General features: G+C 40.0%; 1 protein-coding gene across 3 annotated transcripts in view; it reads left to right on the top strand.

The window, feature by feature from the left end:
• The first annotated feature begins 447 nt into the window (after window positions 1-447).
• Window positions 448-20,532, top strand: part of ETF1 (eukaryotic translation termination factor 1) — a 28,194-nt gene continuing 8,109 nt past the window's right edge. Inside the window, exons 1-5 of one of the 3 annotated variants that reach the window (XM_064276729.1) lie at window positions 448-575; window positions 736-839; window positions 7,646-7,740; window positions 16,083-16,258; window positions 16,653-16,792. In XM_064276729.1, coding sequence (XP_064132799.1) covers window positions 16,096-16,258; window positions 16,653-16,792 — 303 coding nt within the window. In that variant the 5' untranslated portion in view covers window positions 448-575; window positions 736-839; window positions 7,646-7,740; window positions 16,083-16,095. The other 2 variants (XM_003404524.4, XM_023549415.2) reach the window with 2 other exon arrangements.

Genomic DNA, 20,532 nt, shown 5'->3' with positions numbered 1-20,532 from the left:
TTTGAGGCTTCTCAGACGCCATTCAAATAGCCTGTCAGAATCAGACCGCCCAGCCGCACGTCGCAGAGCCTCAAACATCCACTTCATCACCTAGGAAGGATGGATCAGAAGAAGACCTTTGCGCCTCGCCCTTTAAGAACCACCCCCTCATCGAGCCTGGCGGAGGGCTGACTATATCATCGCGAGAGCACCGGTTTCCGCCCGCTTCCTTCTCCCGGCTTGCCGGGCCGGAAGGGAAAGCGGTATCTCCCACCCCCTGCCCTACCTCACAAGGCAGCGCGGCTTCAGCTGTGGCCAATGGACGGGCCCATTGCAGGCCGCTGCGCAGAGAGCCAATGGAGAGTCGCGGCGCGCGCAGAGCTTTCCCCTTGGCACCCGCCGAACCCCTCCCTTCCGCCCGCCGCCTTCCACTCCGCCCCTGGCGGAGGAAGTGATGTCACAGGCCCCATGTGAGCGGATTGCAACACATGCAGCTGCCTGGAGAGAGGGAGCCGGTGTCCTACGTCAGAGCCGCCGCCGCCGCGGAGCCGCCGCCGGGGAGGAGCAGCCGCTGCCGCCCAGGACTGGGCCCTTAGGTGAGCCACGGGGAGGGAAAAGCCGGCGACCAACGCGCCGGACCGCGCGGACTGGAGAGAGGAGGGCAGCTTAGGGTAGCGAGGAAGGGGGCCGCTCTGCCCCAGCGGCGGCGCTAACTCTGTGGTCTTGGTGTCTCCGGGCCCCGCCGGGCCGCTCTAGGGAGGAGGAGGCGAGAAGATGGCGGACGACCCCAGTGCTGCCGACAGGAACGTGGAGATCTGGAAGATCAAGAAGCTTATCAAGAGCTTGGAGGCGGCCCGCGGGTGAGCGCCGCGTCCGGCCCCCCCGTGCCCTCCTGGTTCCTGGACCCCTCAGGATGGCCCCCGCGCCGCATGGCCGGATGAGGAGAACCAGGCACTAGCCAACTCCCGCCTTCTGGACCTGTGGGTAGTAGCCCCGGACTCAGGGGCGAGGGTCTGCGCGGTTGTCCCTGGAAGGGGTCCTTCCCCGTTTGGGGGTAAAGGGCCGCGCTCCCGGGGCTCACACTACTCGACCCCGTCGTGGTAGTGCAACGATACTTTTTTATCTTTCGAAGCCTCTGAATCCATCACCTCACTCTTCGAGCCCCAGGTGCTGCCACTCGACTCTGGCGCTGTTGGGAAGGGCCCGGCCTTCCTTTCCACATGCCCTTCCCTTATTTCCTCTCTTCCTTTCGCTTCACGTTCTTTAGCCAGACTTCATTAAAATGGCCTCTGCCTCCCGGTCCTCTGAGGCCCGAGTGGATGAAGTTTGGATGGAGTGGGAAGGCGAGGTGGCAGGGACAACCTCTCTCCGACTCCCCTGATTTTTCTGGGTCTTCTATCTCCTCGAGATGACTTCCCCAAGTCCTGTAATTATACCGGAGCTTCCTGGTGTTAGCTGTTCCAGGACTCACTTATAAACTGGAAATGCCAACGCGGGAGTGATGGAGGAGGGGAAGTTTTGTTTGACATGTCTAGATCTATATATTCAGAAGTCTGGGTTATGGGGCCTTGTGATATGAACCCTAACAACAGGGTCCCTGTTGGCCTTTCTCTGGAATTTCTGAGAATACCAGTATAGAGGTGCCTGGTGTACTAATACTTGTTGAAATTCAGAACTGAATTAAGTGGGTTTGGAGTCTCTTGTAAATTTTTATAAGAAACTGTAGGTGTGTCTATTATGGGAATAATAGACTAAATTAAAACTGGCCACAATTTTTTTTTTCCCACTAGTGTTCATTTGAGAAAGATGTGCCAGAAGTGTTCCTGTTTTGTCACTTTATTTTATTTTTTTTCCCAGTCACAGGAACCTTTTACTTACAGGAAGTCACCCCCCCAAAAAAAAAATCTTGGAACATGACATATTCCAAGCATTCTTAGAATAGCAGAGTGGCTTGCCCCAGACCATGTGAAAAGTTGATTTCAGCACAAGAATTAGAGATTCTAGTTTCTAACCCAGGTTTGTCATTGACCACTAGATTTGCAGTGATAGGATGGCCACCCTTCAAGCTCTTCATAGTTACTGCCATATGAATTGAGGTGTGCTTGAGTCCACTGAAGGCCCAGGGTTAGCAGACTGGTTTTGCTGTGGTGTTTTGTTCTTAATAAATTAGTGACAGATTTGGGATGAGTCTTCTGAAAGTTGGCCATATTTGGTGACTCGGGCTTTGGCTTACTCTTTCACTAGTGCCCTGTGGGAACTAGTGATTATAATGTGAATTGAAGATAACAACTTTTTTTTTTATTATTCCTTAGTTTTGTTTTTCTTTTAGTTTAATAGAATAATCAGGTCTAGTTAATAATCTTACAGAAACCTGAATACAGATGATTCTGTACCACATGGTAAAGTGACTGACTATCCCCCAACTGTACAGGAGGGCTAATATAGGTCATGACCCATTATGTTGCATTTCCAGGAATTAGCCAGACTCTGTAGTTTCACTAGACTTTTCTGTTGTGTTACTTGAAGCCTTCAACTGAGCATTGGTTTTATAGATTTTTGTTGTTGTAGTGTTGTTTAAAGTTGGTGTATGTGACCTGTAGATTTGTTCTCTTACTATTTTCATTTGGAGGCAGTTTAGATGACAGTTTGTATTCTCAGATTCTTACATCAGAATTTGCATATGTTATGGTCTCTGAGGAAACCCTGGTGGTGTAGTGGTTAAGTTTGAATCCGCCAGGTGCTCCTTGGAAAGTCTATGGCGCAGTTCTACACTGTCCTATAGGGTCGCTATGAGTTGGAATCGACTCGACGGCACTGAGTTAGGGTATGGTCTCTGAAGCAGTCTTAAAGTATGAATTCCTGACTAATTTGTCTATTATCTGAGTGAAGTAACACTGAAAATTTAAAATCTCGGCCTTCTCAGTAAGAAAGACTGAAGTTTATTCTTTTTGGCTCAGAAATTTTTCAGTACATACTAATTTATTTTGGGGAATAACAAGATTGTATTTTCATGCCTGAGTTATGTTAAAGTCAGACACTTTAGATTTTCTTAGAATTGTTTTGGAGATGAGGTGTTTCCCCCAGGAATGTAGAATTCTGGGTGTGAGAATCAGGGATCGGTTTGTTGTTTAGCTATCAAGATGTTCTGGGATAAAAAGTGATTTTGAAATTGAGATACTAGTCAGTATGTGTTTGCCTCTTGATGTATGACCTAAATGTAATATAGCTTAAAAGGGAACTACCTGCAAAAACAGACTCTCTTAATAATACCCGTGAACTAAGTAAAGTAAGCACGATAATTATTGAACACTTACTATGTTATAGACACTGGCTAAATGATAACATTATTTCATTTAATCTTTATAGTAAGTATTGCTACGATTTGATACACAAGGGATCCTGGTTGCTGAGAGGTTAAGTAACTTGTCCAAAATGTCACAGAGCTATAATGTAGCAAAGCCCAGGACTCCTATTGCACAATGGATATATTTTGTGTTCAAAAAAATACAAGACTAGATTTACTCAGAATGTAATCTGAGATGTAACAGACTGTTTTTCATGTTATCCTGTCTGTGGAAGAGCATTTATAAGAGCCAGAATTGCTAAAATGGGGAACTTGGTAGGATTTTGTTTGGTAGCCAGCATCAGTTGAAAGAAGTGACACATATTAATTTGAATTCAAGTTGGGTGGAACATGCTTATTTGGTTTCCTATAAGCCTGGTTGAATATTAGGTTCTGTGTGTCGTAGTGGAAATAACCAGCTAATTCTTTTTCTGTACATAAGTCCCACTTAAAGTTGGTGATACTTCCCTGTTTATGAGTACTCCTGGTATATTCTCCACAGTTGGCTTAATGAGGACAAGCGTGTACATAAGCCAAAACTGGAACTAGGGCCATGTCAGTGGAACCGTAGTTGCGGGTATCCTGAATAAGGAACTAAAGCAGGTGAACTTTTGTTACAAGAAAGGTAGGTGGGAAATTTGGGAGGGTGGGCGGTGTATGGCTTTTGCCTAGATTCTTTTTAGGTATGGTGTGGTGTTTTTTGTCTTGTTTTTTTCCTGTCTTGTGTGTGGTCAAGAGGTAACCCCAGAAACAGTGTTGGAAGCTTTATAGTTTTCAGGTAGTAAAATCGTAACCAGAGCCGTTTCTAGCCAAGGACAGTGGTGAATGTGACAAAGGAACAGGCAGGGTTAATTGGTTAAGTTGTGTCTGTGGGTGTTAGTTTTGTTTTTTTTTTATCTTTAGCCAGGAACCTTGTATATTTTAGATATAGTGAGGGCTTAGTCAGATAATCCTCATGGCCTTCCACCCATGCTTGAAGATCATTGCGGCTTGTAAACTTCATTTGGGTCTTTTACTCTAGTCTGTGGGTATTTTTAAAGCTTACTGTTTAGTTAAGAATAACTTGTGGATATCTTGATTTTGAAGGAAATTAAAATTTCCAGGCCACACATAGCCTTTTTTTTTTTTTGCCAAAAAATAGAATCATATTTGTAAGAAATCTCTGCAAAATTCCTCACATTCTGTTCGTTTAAAAGTTAAAAAATTTTGAGATTGTTGAATGTCTTATGGATTAATAATATGAATTATTTAATCTATATGGTTTGAATAAATTCAAGTGTGTTACATATGTTTAAGTAACTTTCCCAAGGGGAATTTGTTGATTATAGAACGTTTAACTAAATGTTGATAAAAGGAATATTCCAGCACTGAATTTCAGTTATTTTTATGTTTACTTTAGTTCTCAATATTCTTGAAGTGCTTATTATAACTTAAGTGATACTTTTTAGCCTTTTATACCATACCTGAGCCACTCAGGATCGAGGCTCTTAGAGGGCTTTTATCATCCTCACTTCTGGTATTTTTCTTTTTCTGTTTCCAGTGGTTAGACAGATAAAAGACCTCAAGAGAGGAAAGTCAAGAATTAAAAATGTTTTAAATTATTCAAGAAGAGATGAGTATAGAACAAACAACTGCAGAGGTCCTGGTGGCCCTCAACAAGTACCGAGGGCAAGTTATTCTTTCCAAGCTTTGGAGTTGTGTTCTGGCATGGTGTTCTGTGTACTGTGAACCTAATGAACAATCTCTCTGTCTTTGAATTTCAAGTCTTGACAGACTTCTCGTTGTAATAGCAGATAATACTTATCCTTCCAGGGAAGAAAGACATGCTCCTAGGTAAGCAAGAGCACCTAATTAGAATACCATTTAGGGCAGAGTGCAATGTAGGTTATAGGTTACTGCTCCTTCCACCCCCCCAACACACACACATAGATCCTTTGGACCTTTTTTGTAGAGGACGCTTTTTCTTTGAACTTGGGGGTTGAGGGTGTGCTCAGCGCAGCCTCCTATGCTGGGAAGACGTTTGGTTCTGAGAAAACTCTAAAAGTTGTGTCAGCTTTGTAGCAAGGCTAAATGGTTTCGATCCTTTTTAATGAGTAGGAAGGAGAAACTTCTTTCCCTGGATATGACCAATTGCATCCAGACTATTCTCCAGGAATCTCAGAATAGAACTTCGTCCTAGGATACATTCTGTAGGAGTCTCTTAATTCTTCAGCAGCCTGCTTTCTTAGTGATGGGGAGAGGGGATTAGGGAGGAGGTTCAAAGCTCTTTTCTCCAGCAGGTTGGAAAGATGATGAGAGTATTAAGTTTCTTGTTGGAGCACTGTCCTTGGAGAACATGGTGAAGTTCCCTCTAATAACAACTTTGGCTTATGCCACTTCACATACTTTGAACCCTTGCCTACTGTCTGTTTCGGAATGAAAAATTGCCCTTTCCTATTTTTGTCACTTTCTGAAGAGATACTTTTTTCTTTCTTTGAATCTAAGTGAATGAACATTAAGAAAAAAAATGGTCTTGGCCTTTTTCTCACCTCTCCAGAAGCATAACTGAGTTTGATTAAAAGCCATGGTTTCCTTATTAGCCTCTTGTGGATACAAAGATGAAAACAGACTTGATTTCTTCTAAATTGACAGATGGATCAAGCTTTTTGTGCTTTAATCCAGCCCTTTCTTAAACCTGTGCTCTTCCATATACTTAATTTGTATATAATAGGTGCCTTATAAGTGTCTATTTTATATGTTTGCTTTCTCCCTTTTTTAACCATCTAAGTTGTTTTATCTTTTGACTTTGACAGTAGTTATTAGACGTGTAGCTTTCGTTCAGTGTGTATTTTTACTGCCTTTACGTCTTGTTGCAATCCTTCCTACCAGATCCAAAGGACTTGACATTTTCAGGTGCCTGACAACTGCTTCTTGTGCAGATAACTCAGGATTGCTGGGCTTGCACTCTTCTGTTTTTCCATTTTCATGTGATTGTCTAAAGTCTCCTTACTATTATCCAGTAATCTGACAAGCTTCATCAAACATCTGCTGTAAGTTGGGCACTAGACATTTTGGAAGAAATGTGTGATGAGAACGTGGTCTGAAACAACTCTGGAGTTGTGAACCATTTCTAGCCCCGTATTAATAAGTATAGAATAATACATACAGTACATGTTGAGGAGATGTAGCGTAAGGCTATGACTATGGTTAAGACTAAAGGGAGATGAGTTTTGAACAGGTTCTTGAATGAGGTGTTGGACATTGTCAAATGTAATCTTTACAGAAGCAGGTGATGATGGCCAGGACTTTCTTCCATGAAGCTGCTGAGTGGGTTCGAACCACCTACCTTTAGGTTAGCAGCCAGTCACAAACCACTTGGTGCCCATGTCGTTAGGTGCCGTTGAGTCATTTCCAACTGAAAGCAACCCAGTGTGACAGTAGAACTATCCCATAGGGTTTTCTAAGCTATACTCTTTACAGAAGCAGGTTGCCAGCTCTTTTTTCCTGTGGAGCTGCTGGGTGGGTTTGGTTGGCAGCCTAGGGCCACCAGGGCTCCTTTATGTTGATGTATATGTAATGTCCTAGTCAAGAGAGAAAATGTTACTTTGAGTGTTAGTATTACTTGGCTGATACTGTATCTTTGCTGCAATGATGGAGTGAAGCTATAGCTGCTTTGCAACTTTGAAATTGTAATTGAAATTCATTCTTGGTAAAAGCCAGCTAGCCTAAAATTAGATTCAAAAGCTTTGTGTTGGTTGATGGTTGGTAAGCTGTCAGTATCGAAATAGTGCAGGGTTTTTGTACATGTGTGCCCTGTTGGTAAAGTTGGCATGACTGAATTTAGGACAATCCCATTACAAGTTTGCCCTTCAGCCTAAATAAACTTTAGTTTGCAAGTAATGAAAATATGCTTGTGTTGATCCTGAAATGTTAATTCCTTAATGTCTGTGATATTTTTAACTTTTTACTGAAAGAAGTTCTTACTTTCATGGTTCTCCCATTTTCTAGCATCTTCTGGCCCTTATGACTCTACTTGAGCAAGGTGGATCCTCAGGAAAGATTCAGAATTAGCAGTTCATGGCTAAGATGTGTTTTAACCAAGTGATGAAACGAATTTTCTGAAGATGAATAGCATACTTTTTTGTACTCACAATAGCTCTTATTACTGTCATTTCGTGTATGAAGAAGTTGAAGTACAGACAGATTAAGTAGCTTGCCTAATATCACAGCCTAGTAAAGGGTAGTGCCAGATTCTGTTCTGATTTTTCTGATTTCAAAGCCTGTCATCTTAACTATTATACCATACTGCCTGGCTCTTTGATTAGCTTTTCTTTTGCTAAATAGAAACATCTCCCATTCCATTCTGAAAGGAGGACTCTTGTTCAAGGAGATTTGCAGTTTACCAGAGGGAGCAGGTGTGCTGAGACCCAGGAGCAAAGGTAAAAGGAAAACAGGCGTGTTATTTGCAAATCTACCCAAGGAAGAACTTGGGTACTAAACATGTTTATCCTTAATGACCATCTGGTGGTGAGGGAAATAAGTTGCTGCTAAATCACTCCCTAGAAGCTCATTTGTGTATTAGAAAGATTAACTTGAAGCGTATGATTTTGTTTTATTTGAAAAATGTTTCCATAGTAGTCAAGAAAGATATGAGGTGGACATCCAGGTGCTATGACTCTTTTGGCCAGCAACAGCCTTGATCATTTTTAGGGTCCCTTTTTTTTATAGTCAGTGGCAGTCAGTTCCTAACACGGTTGATTTTTTTTTTTTAAGACAAAGCAAATGCCTAGAATTATAGAGGAAGTGATGCTGTACCTGGCATGTAAATTTTTGTTTTGGATGACTGAATAATCCTAACACTTTTGAGGATAAAACACTAAAAACCTTTGCAAACTCTCTCCTGAAAAGTATTGGGACATATGAGTTCTGTTCCCTGGGGTAGAGCCTGTTCAATCATCTCCGTATGTTCAGATCTTGGTCTTTTCTCACGTCTGGTAATGATGTCTAACCATAAGGTCACTTGCACAAACCCAATTTTGGGTAACTTTGTGTCATCCCTTTGGGCAGGAACAGAATCCTCTCTCCTGGTTTGGTATTCTAACCAAGCTCTTCACAAAAGGCAGCTCCATCCACCGTGGGCTGCATCATAGGTCGTAAGCAGGGGGAGACATCAAGGTGAGGATGAACCTGGCATATAAAAATTAAGGGTGACAAAAGCAGATACTCTAGAAGTGTTAGTTTCGTTATGGTAAAAGACTAACCAGTAGGGCACTTTGCGTGTTTTAGTGGAGTAAAAGCAGGGGGCAGATAGGCATTTTTAGCCGCATATTAGTCCCTATCCAAGGATTGGCGAGTTTTTATTTGGTGTTCTCTTTGGCAGTTTAGAATAAATTTCTAGTGTCTGAGGAGAATGTATAAGGAAGACCCTATTTTTGATGTTAGGAATTAACCATTTATTCATTCATCAAATGTTTGAGCCCCCAGCAGGTGCTAAATTGATCTCAGCCATCACGATGCTTAAGGGCCTAGTGTAAACAGTCTGTTAGAGGTTGCTTGATACTTGGAGGAAGAGAAAGCTGAGGTCAGATCTCAGACCCATTTGAAGTTGCCGATATCCAGATAGAAGTGACTGAACCTGGCTTATATCAGAATACTTAGAATACTAAACCCACATGTTGGAGAAAGTCATTGTAAGATTTTATGTAATACACATATTTAAAGTTTTAGAAGGGACTGAATCTCTACAGTTCTGCCTTATGATAAATCACGAAAAACTGTTTCCAGTGTTCTGGCCGTATTGTTTTGGGCTGTGGTGTTTTTGTTTTTGTTGGGGTCGGGGGGGTCCTTTTGTTCTGTTGGAACATTTTGCTAGTCCTGTAATCCAGTAATGGTGAAACTGAGGCCCAAAAGGAATTATGTAACTTGCCGTAGGTCACACAGCCATTAAAATGATGGAATAGGGGCATGAACTCAAATCAGCCTTGTTCTAAAACTTGTGTTCCTAATCACCCTTTTATTCTGTTCCCATATTAAACCCATTTCAAAAAGATCCCCTTAGTTTCAAAGTTTAAACTCAGCTTTGTGTACTTGGTGGAAGAAGGCAAATAGAAAACCCACTGTCAATAAAAGAGTTTTGGAAATGAGTAAAAATTGGGGAGGAACTGATTGATTTTAAGCTGGTATTCTGTATCATGCTGCTAGGTTATACTTTCCAGAAATGATCTGCTGAGACTTGAGGCTGAGCTTTGTGGGTAATGGATATGAGCCTGAAAGGGGACTTATGGTGGAAACTTTGACTTTCCATATCGTAGGCACCACCCAGTCTTCAAACACTATGAAAGCTTCTTTGGGGCATACACTCTAAATCCCAACCAGAGAGATAGATAGTGGTCAGTCTCTAAAATGTTCCTGGTCCTGACTTGAAAGTTGTTCTATTACTTAGGGGTGGGTGAGAGGTGAATGGCAGGGCATTTGATGGGGAGTGGGTGTTCTGCCTGGTAAAAGTTGGAAATCTATGAGCTGTCACAGTTCAGTACTGTTGTGTTATTGCTAGGGTAAATGGCGGCAGCTTGCCTGCAGCAAGTGGGTTCTGTGGGTTTCTCTTCTTTGGGTGGGGGTGAGGTCATGGAGACCGTTTTCCTTTAGCTGGCCCAAGGTATCCTCCTTTCAGGCACAGAAAACAAACCAGGCATCGTGATTCCTAACCCTAGCTATGCATTTAGAATCATTGATATTTGAATATTCAGACATCTCACCTCCGATCACCACCACCCTCTCTTCTGTTCAAGAGCTTGAATCAGAATGTAAGAACTGGGGATCTTTTGTTTGTTTTGTTTTGGTGTTTTAGAAACCTCACCAAGGGTTCTGGAGTTCTCATGCAAACTGATCAGTGGACAAGCTTGTGGGAACCACATTTTTTTCTTTTAAGCTTTTTAATCTCCCTTTCTAAAATGTTCTTGAGCATTGTCAATGATAAACACTGGTAAGATCTTTGTAGGCTTTTTCCTTGTCAAAGGGTACCTAGATTTTCTTGTTTCCTTGTCGTTCTTATGACTATCTGCATCATCCAGTGCTGCCCAGGGTTTACTTTGAGTATTTCTTATTCCTGAGTGACCTGTTCAGTCCTGACAATTCAGGTAACTGTATAAATGTTTCTCTGTCCAAGGAAGAGAAACTTTTTTTTTTTTTTTTTATCTATTGCCTGTTGTTGAGAGTGAGGGAAGGGGAAACTGTCAGCTTTCTTTTTAAATTCTCTTCCTTCCTAAGTTTTTTTTATCTAGTTTTATTTACTGTTCATATTTAGTCTGTTTACAACTATACTTCCTCCTGTCTCCCAGCTGTTTTATCTCTCAGAAGTTTGTCCTCTGGGTGGAAGCACTGAGAAATGCTTTTTTGTTAGGGAAAAGACCCCTAAAGCTGGTAAGAACAAGAAGGGATCTGAGAGCAGAGGCCCGCGGAGCTTCGCAGGGCACTTTGTTCCTTGTTATGTCTTATTCTGTCCAGTTTTTACCACCTGCATGTGAATCATAGCTGCACCTCATGATTCATTGGAGCTTCTTGAATGAGAGCCTTTTGATTCTGGAAAAGGAATATAGTGACAAAGCAGAAGAGTGTATAAAAACTATTAAAATTTTAAAAGTTTGTAGTTTGTGTAGCAAGCAGCTCCTTAGAGCTTTATTTCTTATTCTCCCCTGAGGGCTGTTCTTTCTACTTGAATGTGAAAATTTTTCAGCTTCCTTATTTTTATTTCAGTGTTTACACAAACTGGTCTAACAACTTTGATTGGATTGGGAGGCGGGCAGGCAAGTGTTTATCTTGTTTGGAAACTTTCCTGGAAAATCTTTAACCTGCTTGTATTAAACCTAACGTACAAAACATCAAGAGTTACAAAGTATCCTTTAAATTTCTAAAGAAGCAGCAATCTAATAATTCTGTTTTCTCTCCTCCCCATCAGGTGTCTTAAAATAAAGGGGAATTCAGAAACTTTAGTTTTCCCCCACAGAGAGTAAGGACAGGCAAACTAAGAAAGGTAATCTTTTGTACATAGTTCAGAATTCAAAAGGAGTGAGAAACCAAGACTTGACTTTGAAATAGTATTTCACACGTAGCAACTTGGTAAAAATCTACCAAACAAAAATAGGTTTTTTGTCAAGCTACACTTCTGAACCATTTTTAATGGGATCCTAGAACAAGATTTTACGTTCTCAAGTGTCTTTACCACTTTGTCCGCTCTGGAATGTTATATGGGTGTGAGTGTAAGGTTGCCCAGCTTGGCCCTATACAGTAGGGTTGCTTAATGAATGTTTGTCTTCTTAACCTATCTGCAGTGGAAAGTAAATGCCCTCCATATCATCATCTTACTTTAAGGATTTCCTTCAGGCATTTTGCGTTCACTCAGTTAATTTGTCCCAGCATCCTCTTAAGCCTCAAACTTTCCATAGTCTGGAGTTTGGTGCCTGTTCTTGTGTCAGCTCTGAGTTTTCACCCCTGCTATCCTGGGAGCCCCTTCTCATTCCTTTCCCTACTGATTGCCGCTTGCTAGTTCCATCTCCTAGGAGACTACTTGGTAAATCAGAGCATGTTGGCTTTTTAAAAACTGAGTCCTTTCGAGAAATAACTCCCTTGGTTTCTAGAGATTCTGAGAGTCTCTAGGGTGAGGAGATATTCCCCCATCAGAATTACCCATTTGAAAGTAAGCATAAGCTAGTAAAGTCAGTATTTCAGCTTATCTGTCCTTGGTTTTCTCCCACTTTGTATTTTTTCATATTCTGTACAGGCATGAGTTGACAATCCCTACATGGGGACAGCTAGGTGAGCATCAACAGTCTAGACCACTGGAAGCTGAAAATCACTTGTCTGATGCTTCCAGCCCCTCCCAGAGCAAACTCCTTTTCGCCTCCTTGGTCTGTAGTTTGACATAACTCAAGACAGAATCATCAAAAAGGCTTTTCAGAAATTCCACTTTAAAAGACTAACAAGATAAATTATTAGAGAAAGAGCAGTTTGTTGCATTTGATTACTTAAAAATAGACTTCAAAAAACACAAACTGTAAAGAGCATGTTTTGTTTTTGGTTTTTTGTTATTGTTTGCTTTTTCCCGTAATAGAAGACATCAGTTTGTTTCATTTGGGAATTCTTTCTCCATCCAGTTCAGAAAATGGAACCTGGCCACAGGCAGGATTATACATATGTCTAATCTTTTGATTTCTAGGCACTTTGTCCTGGTTGAGAAAAGTTCCTTTTGTGTAGTTAGGCTATGAAAATGAAAACTAAAAACCTGAAAGTGATACATCTGACTGAGAGTATATGTGTGTAAGCAAGTATTCTTACAGAACCATTTTAGTTTGTCAGTACTGTATTTGAAATTTTAGCTGATTTAAAGAATGGTAATAGATAACATTTACATAGATGAAGAAATAACTGGGTCAGATGTTTTATAATGAAGTGTATCTTGGAAGCAGCTTTGTTTTATGATCATTGTGCTTGTTTGTGATGACAGCTAAAGCTGCATATGATAAATTTCCTTGATTCTTTAGTTTGGTAAGATTACTTGCTTCCCTATCCAAGGGGTGGCAGCAAAGCACACATCATACTCTCCATTGTACTTTTGATCAACTTGTAGTTTACTGGGGAAAGTATCACAAAGGTTATGAACCAGCCTTCTAGGTTTTGAGTAGACACCCCAACAGAAACAGTACTGGTTTTAGAGATGTCAATCAGCTGACAGTTTTAAGTATGCCTATTTCTGGTGGTAGAAGGACTGGATAGCCAACTTGTCTGCTTGTAAAGAAAACTCTAAACTATGCCTGTGAAGAAAACAGGTCTGGAGGACCTGTGAAATTTACCACTAGGAGGAATTTCTAGAAGGCAAGGTCTCATGGAGATATGGTTTCTTTGCAGTGCTAATAACGGAGGAGAAAACAAACATAATGGTGCACATTTGTTAAATTAATTTTACCCTATGAAGAAATGTTTCCAAGTACCTCATTTCACATTTTCAGACTTCAGACACTTGTAGTTACAAAGGTAGCATAGGGGTTTTCTGTACTTTTGTTTGTTGTTCTCACTGTGTCTCTTTCTTACTAATCACTTGGCACATAAGCCCATTTGACTCGACATTGTACCCAGCTTTCCAGTCTCTTTTTCTTGCCAGCTTCCATTGGACTATGGATATGTGAAATTCTACTAAAGTTGGCGTATTAGACTACTGTGACATTATACAAGCTCTGTAATTAGGGAAAAGTTTAGAGTTTCTGGCAGTCTTCCCAATTGCTCTTTCTTTGCCCCCACTTGTTCTCCCATGACACTAATAATTATAGCTATTAAACTTGTAGCCCTCAAGGACATCATCTATAAAAACCTCAGGAAGTAACTTTCTTACAGATTGATTAAGTATCAGGTAGAAACAGTTCGTTAGGTGACATCACATTTCTTAAGGTGCTTTGGCTCATTCATACCTTATCCTTTTTCTGCAAGATACAAATTAACTTAATTTACACTGATAGCTGTTGTAATAAAGCCAGCCTTCAGATCTGGTCAGAGCAGATTTTGGGCTGTTAATTTTGTGTGTGTGTATGTGTGTGTATTTGATTCTACTTCCCATTGCCACTCGTTCACCTTATAAAATTGGTAATCTAGGTTGTTTTTTTTTTAACGTAGTAAATTGACATTCCTAACTTAGTAAACACATTTCTCAGGAAGACATGGTTTTTCTGTGTATTTTCTAGAGTAAGCTATTGGGTTGAGACCAAGAAATGTATATTAAAAGGAATATCATATTATGGATTGTCTAAGTCTTTCCCATAGGGTTTTTTTTTTAATAGCTTCATTGAGGTAAAATTAACATACTATGCTACCAAGGTTCATCCATGTTGTAGCACGTATACTACTCCATTCTTTTTACGGCCAAATAATATTCCATCGTGTGGATACATCACATTTTGTTTATCAGTTTGTTGGTTGACATCAGCTGTTACGAATAATCTGGTATTGGTATTTGTGTACACATTTTTGTGTGAGCATATTTTCATTCTCTTGGCTGTATAGCTAGAAGTGGAATTGCTGGGCCAGACTGTTTTCCAAAGTGGCTGTATCGTTTTACATACCTACCAGTGATGAATAAGATTGCAGTTTCTCCCTCCTCCTTGTCAGCACTTGTTATCTTTCTGATGATGATAGCCATCCTAGTGGGTGTGAAGTATTTCTCATTGTGGTCTGGTTTGTATTTTCCTGATGATCAGTGATGTTGAGTATCTTTTATTGATCATTTGTCTATCTTTGGAGAAAAGTCTATTCCGATACTTTGCCTATTATTAAATTATTGGTCTTTTATTACTGAGTTGTAGGAGTTGTTTACATATTCTAGTAATTCCTAACCAGATACATGATTTGCAAATATTTTCTCCTGTATGTTGTCTTTATGTTCTTAATGGTGTCCTTTGAAGCACAAAAGAAGAGTCGGGGGTAAATTCATTTAAAGAATATAACTTAATAGCCACCTTTTTTTGAAAAGGAATCACCTGGAGTGAACTTCCTGGGTGATTTTGACATCTTGTATTATCAGGAAAAATGAGTAAGTTTAAGATGGCTTATTTTTTTGTTTCTTAACATGTAAATGGACTAACTGGTATGTTTTGATAGGCCATTTTGTTTGCTTCAAGTAGAACTAGGAATATTGAAATGAAGTATTTCTTAACTGATGGTACTGATAAATATCTAGGGAATTTGCAGGTAAAAAGATATGTTGCTGGCATCTTTATTGAGGTTACAGAGAAAGATGCTAATGGCCGCTCAAAAGGGACCTTGGTTGTCGTGTCCCCTGTTTTGAGAATTTGGCCCTGTTTTTTTTTTAGTTCTAGAAACATGAATTGGTTTGGGCACCCAGAATTGATCAGACTCTCAGTGCCTTGTTCTTTTTAATCAAACCCAGAAGTGATTGATACGTAAAATGTTTTCTCCGTGTAGAAAGAGCGTGTGTCTGTGAGAGAGAGATTGTGTGACTGGGATATTTACGTGCATTCCAAGGCTTTCCTTTCCCATTCATTATCAAGGTACTTAGGAGGCTGAATCAGTGATTATAAAGTTTTCTTGGTGAGCCTGGAATTTAAAACAAAGGGGGGTGGGGAACAGGATGATGTTGATGATAGTGGTATTGCATCTAGGCTTTGGAAAGCTGAATTAGGGAGGGGGAGAATTCTGCCTAGCAGATTTAAGAATTCTTATGCTTTATTTGGAGCCCTGGTGGCACAGTGGTTAAAAGCTATGGCTGCTAACCAAAAGGTCGGCGGTTCAAATCCACTGACCGCTCCTTGGAAACCTTATGGGGGATCAGTTCTACTCTGTCATATAGGGTTGCTCTGAGTCGTAATCTACTCGACCACAACTTTTTTTTGGTTGTTGTTGTGTTTTTATGTGTTATTTAATTTATTCATTATCCTGCTATGATATCTCCCACTGAAGAGCACACAACTTAGATTCCAAACCTCTGCCATGGTCAGGACTCACTGTCAAATACCAGCCTTTCATCGATATCGATCGCTCCCTTGTCAAAGTGCCTTACTTCTTTACATAGCTAATCCCGCTCACTGTTCATTCAAATAATTGAGCAACTACCATATTTTGAACAAGGTACCTAGCTCTGGATATATGTTGAATGACACTAGTATAGTCCCTGCCTTCCTGATCATCTCACTCTTGCTTCCTTTCCTAATGACAAGCATGAAATTAAACTCTCTCCTTATGTGGTGTGTGACTCTCTAACGAGTTATTCTTTCTTCCACAGCAATGGCACAAGCATGATATCGTTGATCATTCCTCCCAAAGACCAGATATCACGAGTGGCAAAAATGTTAGCAGATGAGTTTGGAACTGCATCTAACATTAAGTCACGAGTAAACCGCCTTTCAGTCCTGGGAGCCATTACATCTGTACAACAAAGACTCAAACTTTATAACAAAGGTAATCTGGAGCTTGAACATATTCCTCCTCTGCCTTGTCCATCTTGGTATTTTCCACATTGATGCTGCTGTCGTGCTTTGGTCACTCACTGGTGCTTGCTTCAGCCAGCTGTCATCAGTACCTCTTTCACCTTGATGTTTACCTTTTTTTTTTTAAGTGTATTTGTTTAAAGTTAAGTCATATTTACTGTACTTAAAAGGGATAAATCCTACCAGAAACATCTCAGAGGAAGTTTCAAAATTAGGAAGAGAAATCTTCCTGAGAGATTTAAAAATTCTTATGCTTTAAATTATGATCTAGATGGGCAGGGGCCATAGGTTGTGGAAACATTTTCTATTAACTGAGAGAAATTGGCTGTGGGTTTAAGTAGAGATATTGTTTATGTTCTTTGCAGTACCTCCAAATGGTCTGGTTGTTTACTGTGGAACAATTGTAACAGAAGAAGGAAAGGAAAAGAAAGTCAACATTGACTTCGAGCCTTTCAAACCAATTAATACATCATTGTATTTGTGTGACAACAAATTCCATACAGAGGTAAGTAAGAAGTTCAAGCACAGGACAATTTCATCATGCCAACAAGAAATTCATTAGCAATCACTCTGAAGTCTCCCCAGCTACCCAAGAAATAGGCAACCACTAATCTGCTTTTTGTTTGGGCATTTCATATAATGGAATCATACAATGTGTGACCTTTTGTGACTGGCTTCATTCATTCATTCATGTTTTCGAGGTTCCTCCATGTTGTAGCGTGTATCAGTACTTTATTGAATGGAATTACTGGGTTATATGTAACCCTCTGTTTACCCTTTTGAGGAACTGCAAGTCAGTTCCCAAAAGTGGCTGCACCACTTTTTTTTTCCACCAATGATGAGAGTCCCATTTCTCCATATCCTCACCGATACTTGTTATTATCTGTCTTTGTTTATTATAGCCATTCTAAGTTGGTGTGTGGTGTATCTTCTTGTGGTTTTGATTTGTATCTTCCTAAAGACAAATGATGTCGAACATCTTCTTGTGTGCTTATTGGCCATTTGTCTGTTGTCTTTGGGAAAATATCTATTCCAATTCTTTGCTCATTATTAAGCTGGGTTATTTGTCTTTTATTATTCAGTTGTAGGAGTTATTTACATATTCTAGATACAACTCTATTAAAAGATACATGATTTGCAAATACTTTCTCCTATTCTGTGGGTTACCTTTGCACTTTCTTTATAGTGTCCTTTGAAGCATAAAAGTTTTAAATTTTGATGGAAGTCCAGTTTATTTTTTCATGTTGCCTATCTATGCTTTTGTTATCATATCTAAAAAGGTTTTGCCTAATGTGAAATGACAAAGATATGCTACTGTGTTCTATTCTAAGAGTTTTATAGTTTTAGGTCTTATATTCAGACATACAAGGAATTTTGAGTTAATTTTTTTGTATGGTGTGAGGAGTGGGTCCAGCATCATTTTTTTGAATGTGAATATCCAGTCTCATCCCCATTTGTTGAAAAGGCTATTCTTTCCCCCATTAAATTGTCTTGGCACTTTTGTTAAAAATCAATTGAAGATAAATGAGAGTGTTTATTTCTGGACTTCCTAATTAGTTTTTTACATAGTTTTAATCCCAGGTCACTAGTAGTTAAGTGCTTGAGAAAAGCATGTAAAAAATACTAGTTTTGCAAGGCATCTGTTTTAATGAAAGGGGGACACGTATATGAAACCTTGTGTTTCATATTTTGGGTATGTAGAACTTTATCAGAGCCTGGACTAGGGAGGCAACTCTCAGGGTCATGCAGGTGCAGTCTTGGCACTTGGACAACCCCAAGAGTAAGCACCTTCTTAAATTTTGCAGCATCAAGCATCTCCTGTGCCTTACCCTAGTCTTGGCTCTGTTGGCTAACAAACAAGGGGATTTCTTGAGTTTTTTAAGTCTACTCTCTCCTGATTTGTTCTTGCCAGTTTACTGAAGAATTAAAATGTTACCACTCCAGATATTCTGTGATTAAACTGGAAAAGGCCTCAGTGTTGTGTTAGGGTTCAGAGACAAACCCACTACTCTTAGCAAAAGTTGATTGATACCCTATCTGAATCCCTAAGTGAAATAGGAGAGGAGGCCTGTAAAAGTTCAGTCAAAGGATGTCATAAAAATGCCATTTGCTGGGACATTTGCTCCAACCAATCCTTTGGGAAAGCCAGGTTTCTAGTATCTTCTTCAGTCTTGAATTTATCATGACACCAGTCATTCAGCATGTTTGGGGAGAGTGCTAAATTGGTTTTGGAGAACTAATTACAGACAGAGAAATAATTGGTTACTTGATTTCCATCTCTCCCTGTGTACCAGTGATATTTGCCTTACATTTCCTTCGTTTTTGGCTCACACATAGTAAATCTTTAATAACAGGACTGTAAGAGTTTATTTATTTTTTTTAAGAGTTTATTTTAATTAAACTTTTGAGTGACAAAGCCAGCCATAAGATGAACTTTAATCGTGGAGAAGAAACCTCATTAGAGTGACCTAAATCAGTCAACAGTGGAACAATCAGGAATTCACAGCTGGCTCCTAGTTCAGCCTCTTGCCTTTCATCAACCTAGGGAAAAACTCTGCAGTGGAATTAGAACTGGCATTTGTCGACACAGTTTACAATGGATCGTTTTTGCTAAATTGACAGGAATTCCAATTCCAGCTGGACCTTGGTTGACTGCATAGAAAGTTAAGACTGTTTTTCTCTTAGTTACCTCAGCCTCCTTCTGTAGAGGCTTCATTGGGGAGGCTCTTTGTGCCCTGTCACACTTAGTTGTATCTGGTTTGATCAAAGTAGATCTTTTTGATTTGAATCTTGTTGATTTGAACAGTACCTGGCACTCACGTTGTCTGCCTTTAGCTCACTTATTAAGTTAGCTTTATTGGTTTTTCTGAACCTTAACTCCACTTCCAAAATACCGTATAATCTTGATAGCTTTGTTTACGTTGGCTTTAACAGATACACCAGTAACTAGAAATGAACGTAGCATACTGTACAACACAGTTTATGCCCTGCTTAATCTGGTTGATTGTATATTCTTAATGAGGGATAAATCTATTTCCTAATTAGTAAACTTTTCGAAAACCTCAATTAAGCAAGCTAAGAGATCATTATGATAAGGCTGTATTTTTCACATGTACAGTGTTCATGACTTAATGCTAATTATCAAGCATAGTTTGGGTAGGATAAAGATTGATGCTTAGTGATTAATCTGCTTGCTAGTCAATTCCTGAAGGAGCTATTTTCTTCCTTAGTTAAAATGGGATGGGTAATAATTTCTTAGCTCTAAAGGGGCTGCCACCTAGCAGTTAGTGATCTGCCAAGCCTACATATTCAGACTTCATGAAAACTTCTATGTGGGTCCCAGACTGTTTTAATATTTGCTCTTTTAGGAGGCAAAAACATGGGATATAATGCTATTTCAGAAGGAGCGTTTTCACCATGAAGACTCAATCATTAGCTGTAATGCCATTAAAATTGAGGTTGAATTTTTTATACAGGTATTAATGATGCTCAGTACACGAGTTAAATGGAACGTTTCAAAACTAGAAGGCCTCCCCCCAATCCCCGGTTCAGTACGCTTTATTATTCCATCAGCTATTAGGTCTGTAAAGATTTTTGAACAAATACCAAAATAATATGTTTAGCATTATCAGTTTCAAAAAAAGACAATACATTGTATGTGTGCATGTGTTTATATGTTTGTGTTTGCACATATTTATATACTTATATATGTTATATACATGACATACAGAATGAAATGCTTTGGAGGGTATGAGACTTTACCCAGTGGATATCTCAGAGCCCTGGGATTAGAGAATGGATTGATGTTATAGAATGTAAATTTTTCATTTTTCGCTTTTATACACTTACGTGTTCTTTGAATTTTTAAATAATGGTTATATATTACTTCTGTAACTGGAAAAAAAAAGACTACATCAGAATTGTCAAACCAATGAGCATCTCAACCCCAATGGTTTAGTTCAGGTCAAAGGCTGGCATTGCCTGGGACTTTTCTTCAGTGAGACAGTTTCCTGCCGGTGGGTGGAGCTGTGGGACAAGTTGAACTCTGCCTTGAGCCTACCTCTTGAGAGGCATGACTGATTGCAGCAGAGTGTCCCCATGGTTCGGGCCCCCACATTCATCACTGAGCTCTGGGGGTAGGTACTGATTTGTTTTACTATTTAGGACGTTGAAAAAGGCCCATGTGAATCCCCAGGCATAGGCCACCTCCTGGTCCAAGACCCCCACTAGGTGCAGCAGGTACTG

Source organism: Loxodonta africana, chromosome 2 (genome assembly GCF_030014295.1).
Source record: "Loxodonta africana isolate mLoxAfr1 chromosome 2, mLoxAfr1.hap2, whole genome shotgun sequence".
NCBI lineage: Eukaryota > Metazoa > Chordata > Mammalia > Proboscidea > Elephantidae > Loxodonta > Loxodonta africana.
The sequence above is the reverse complement of the archived record's forward strand: the minus strand, read 5'-3'. Positions and strand labels throughout refer to the sequence as shown.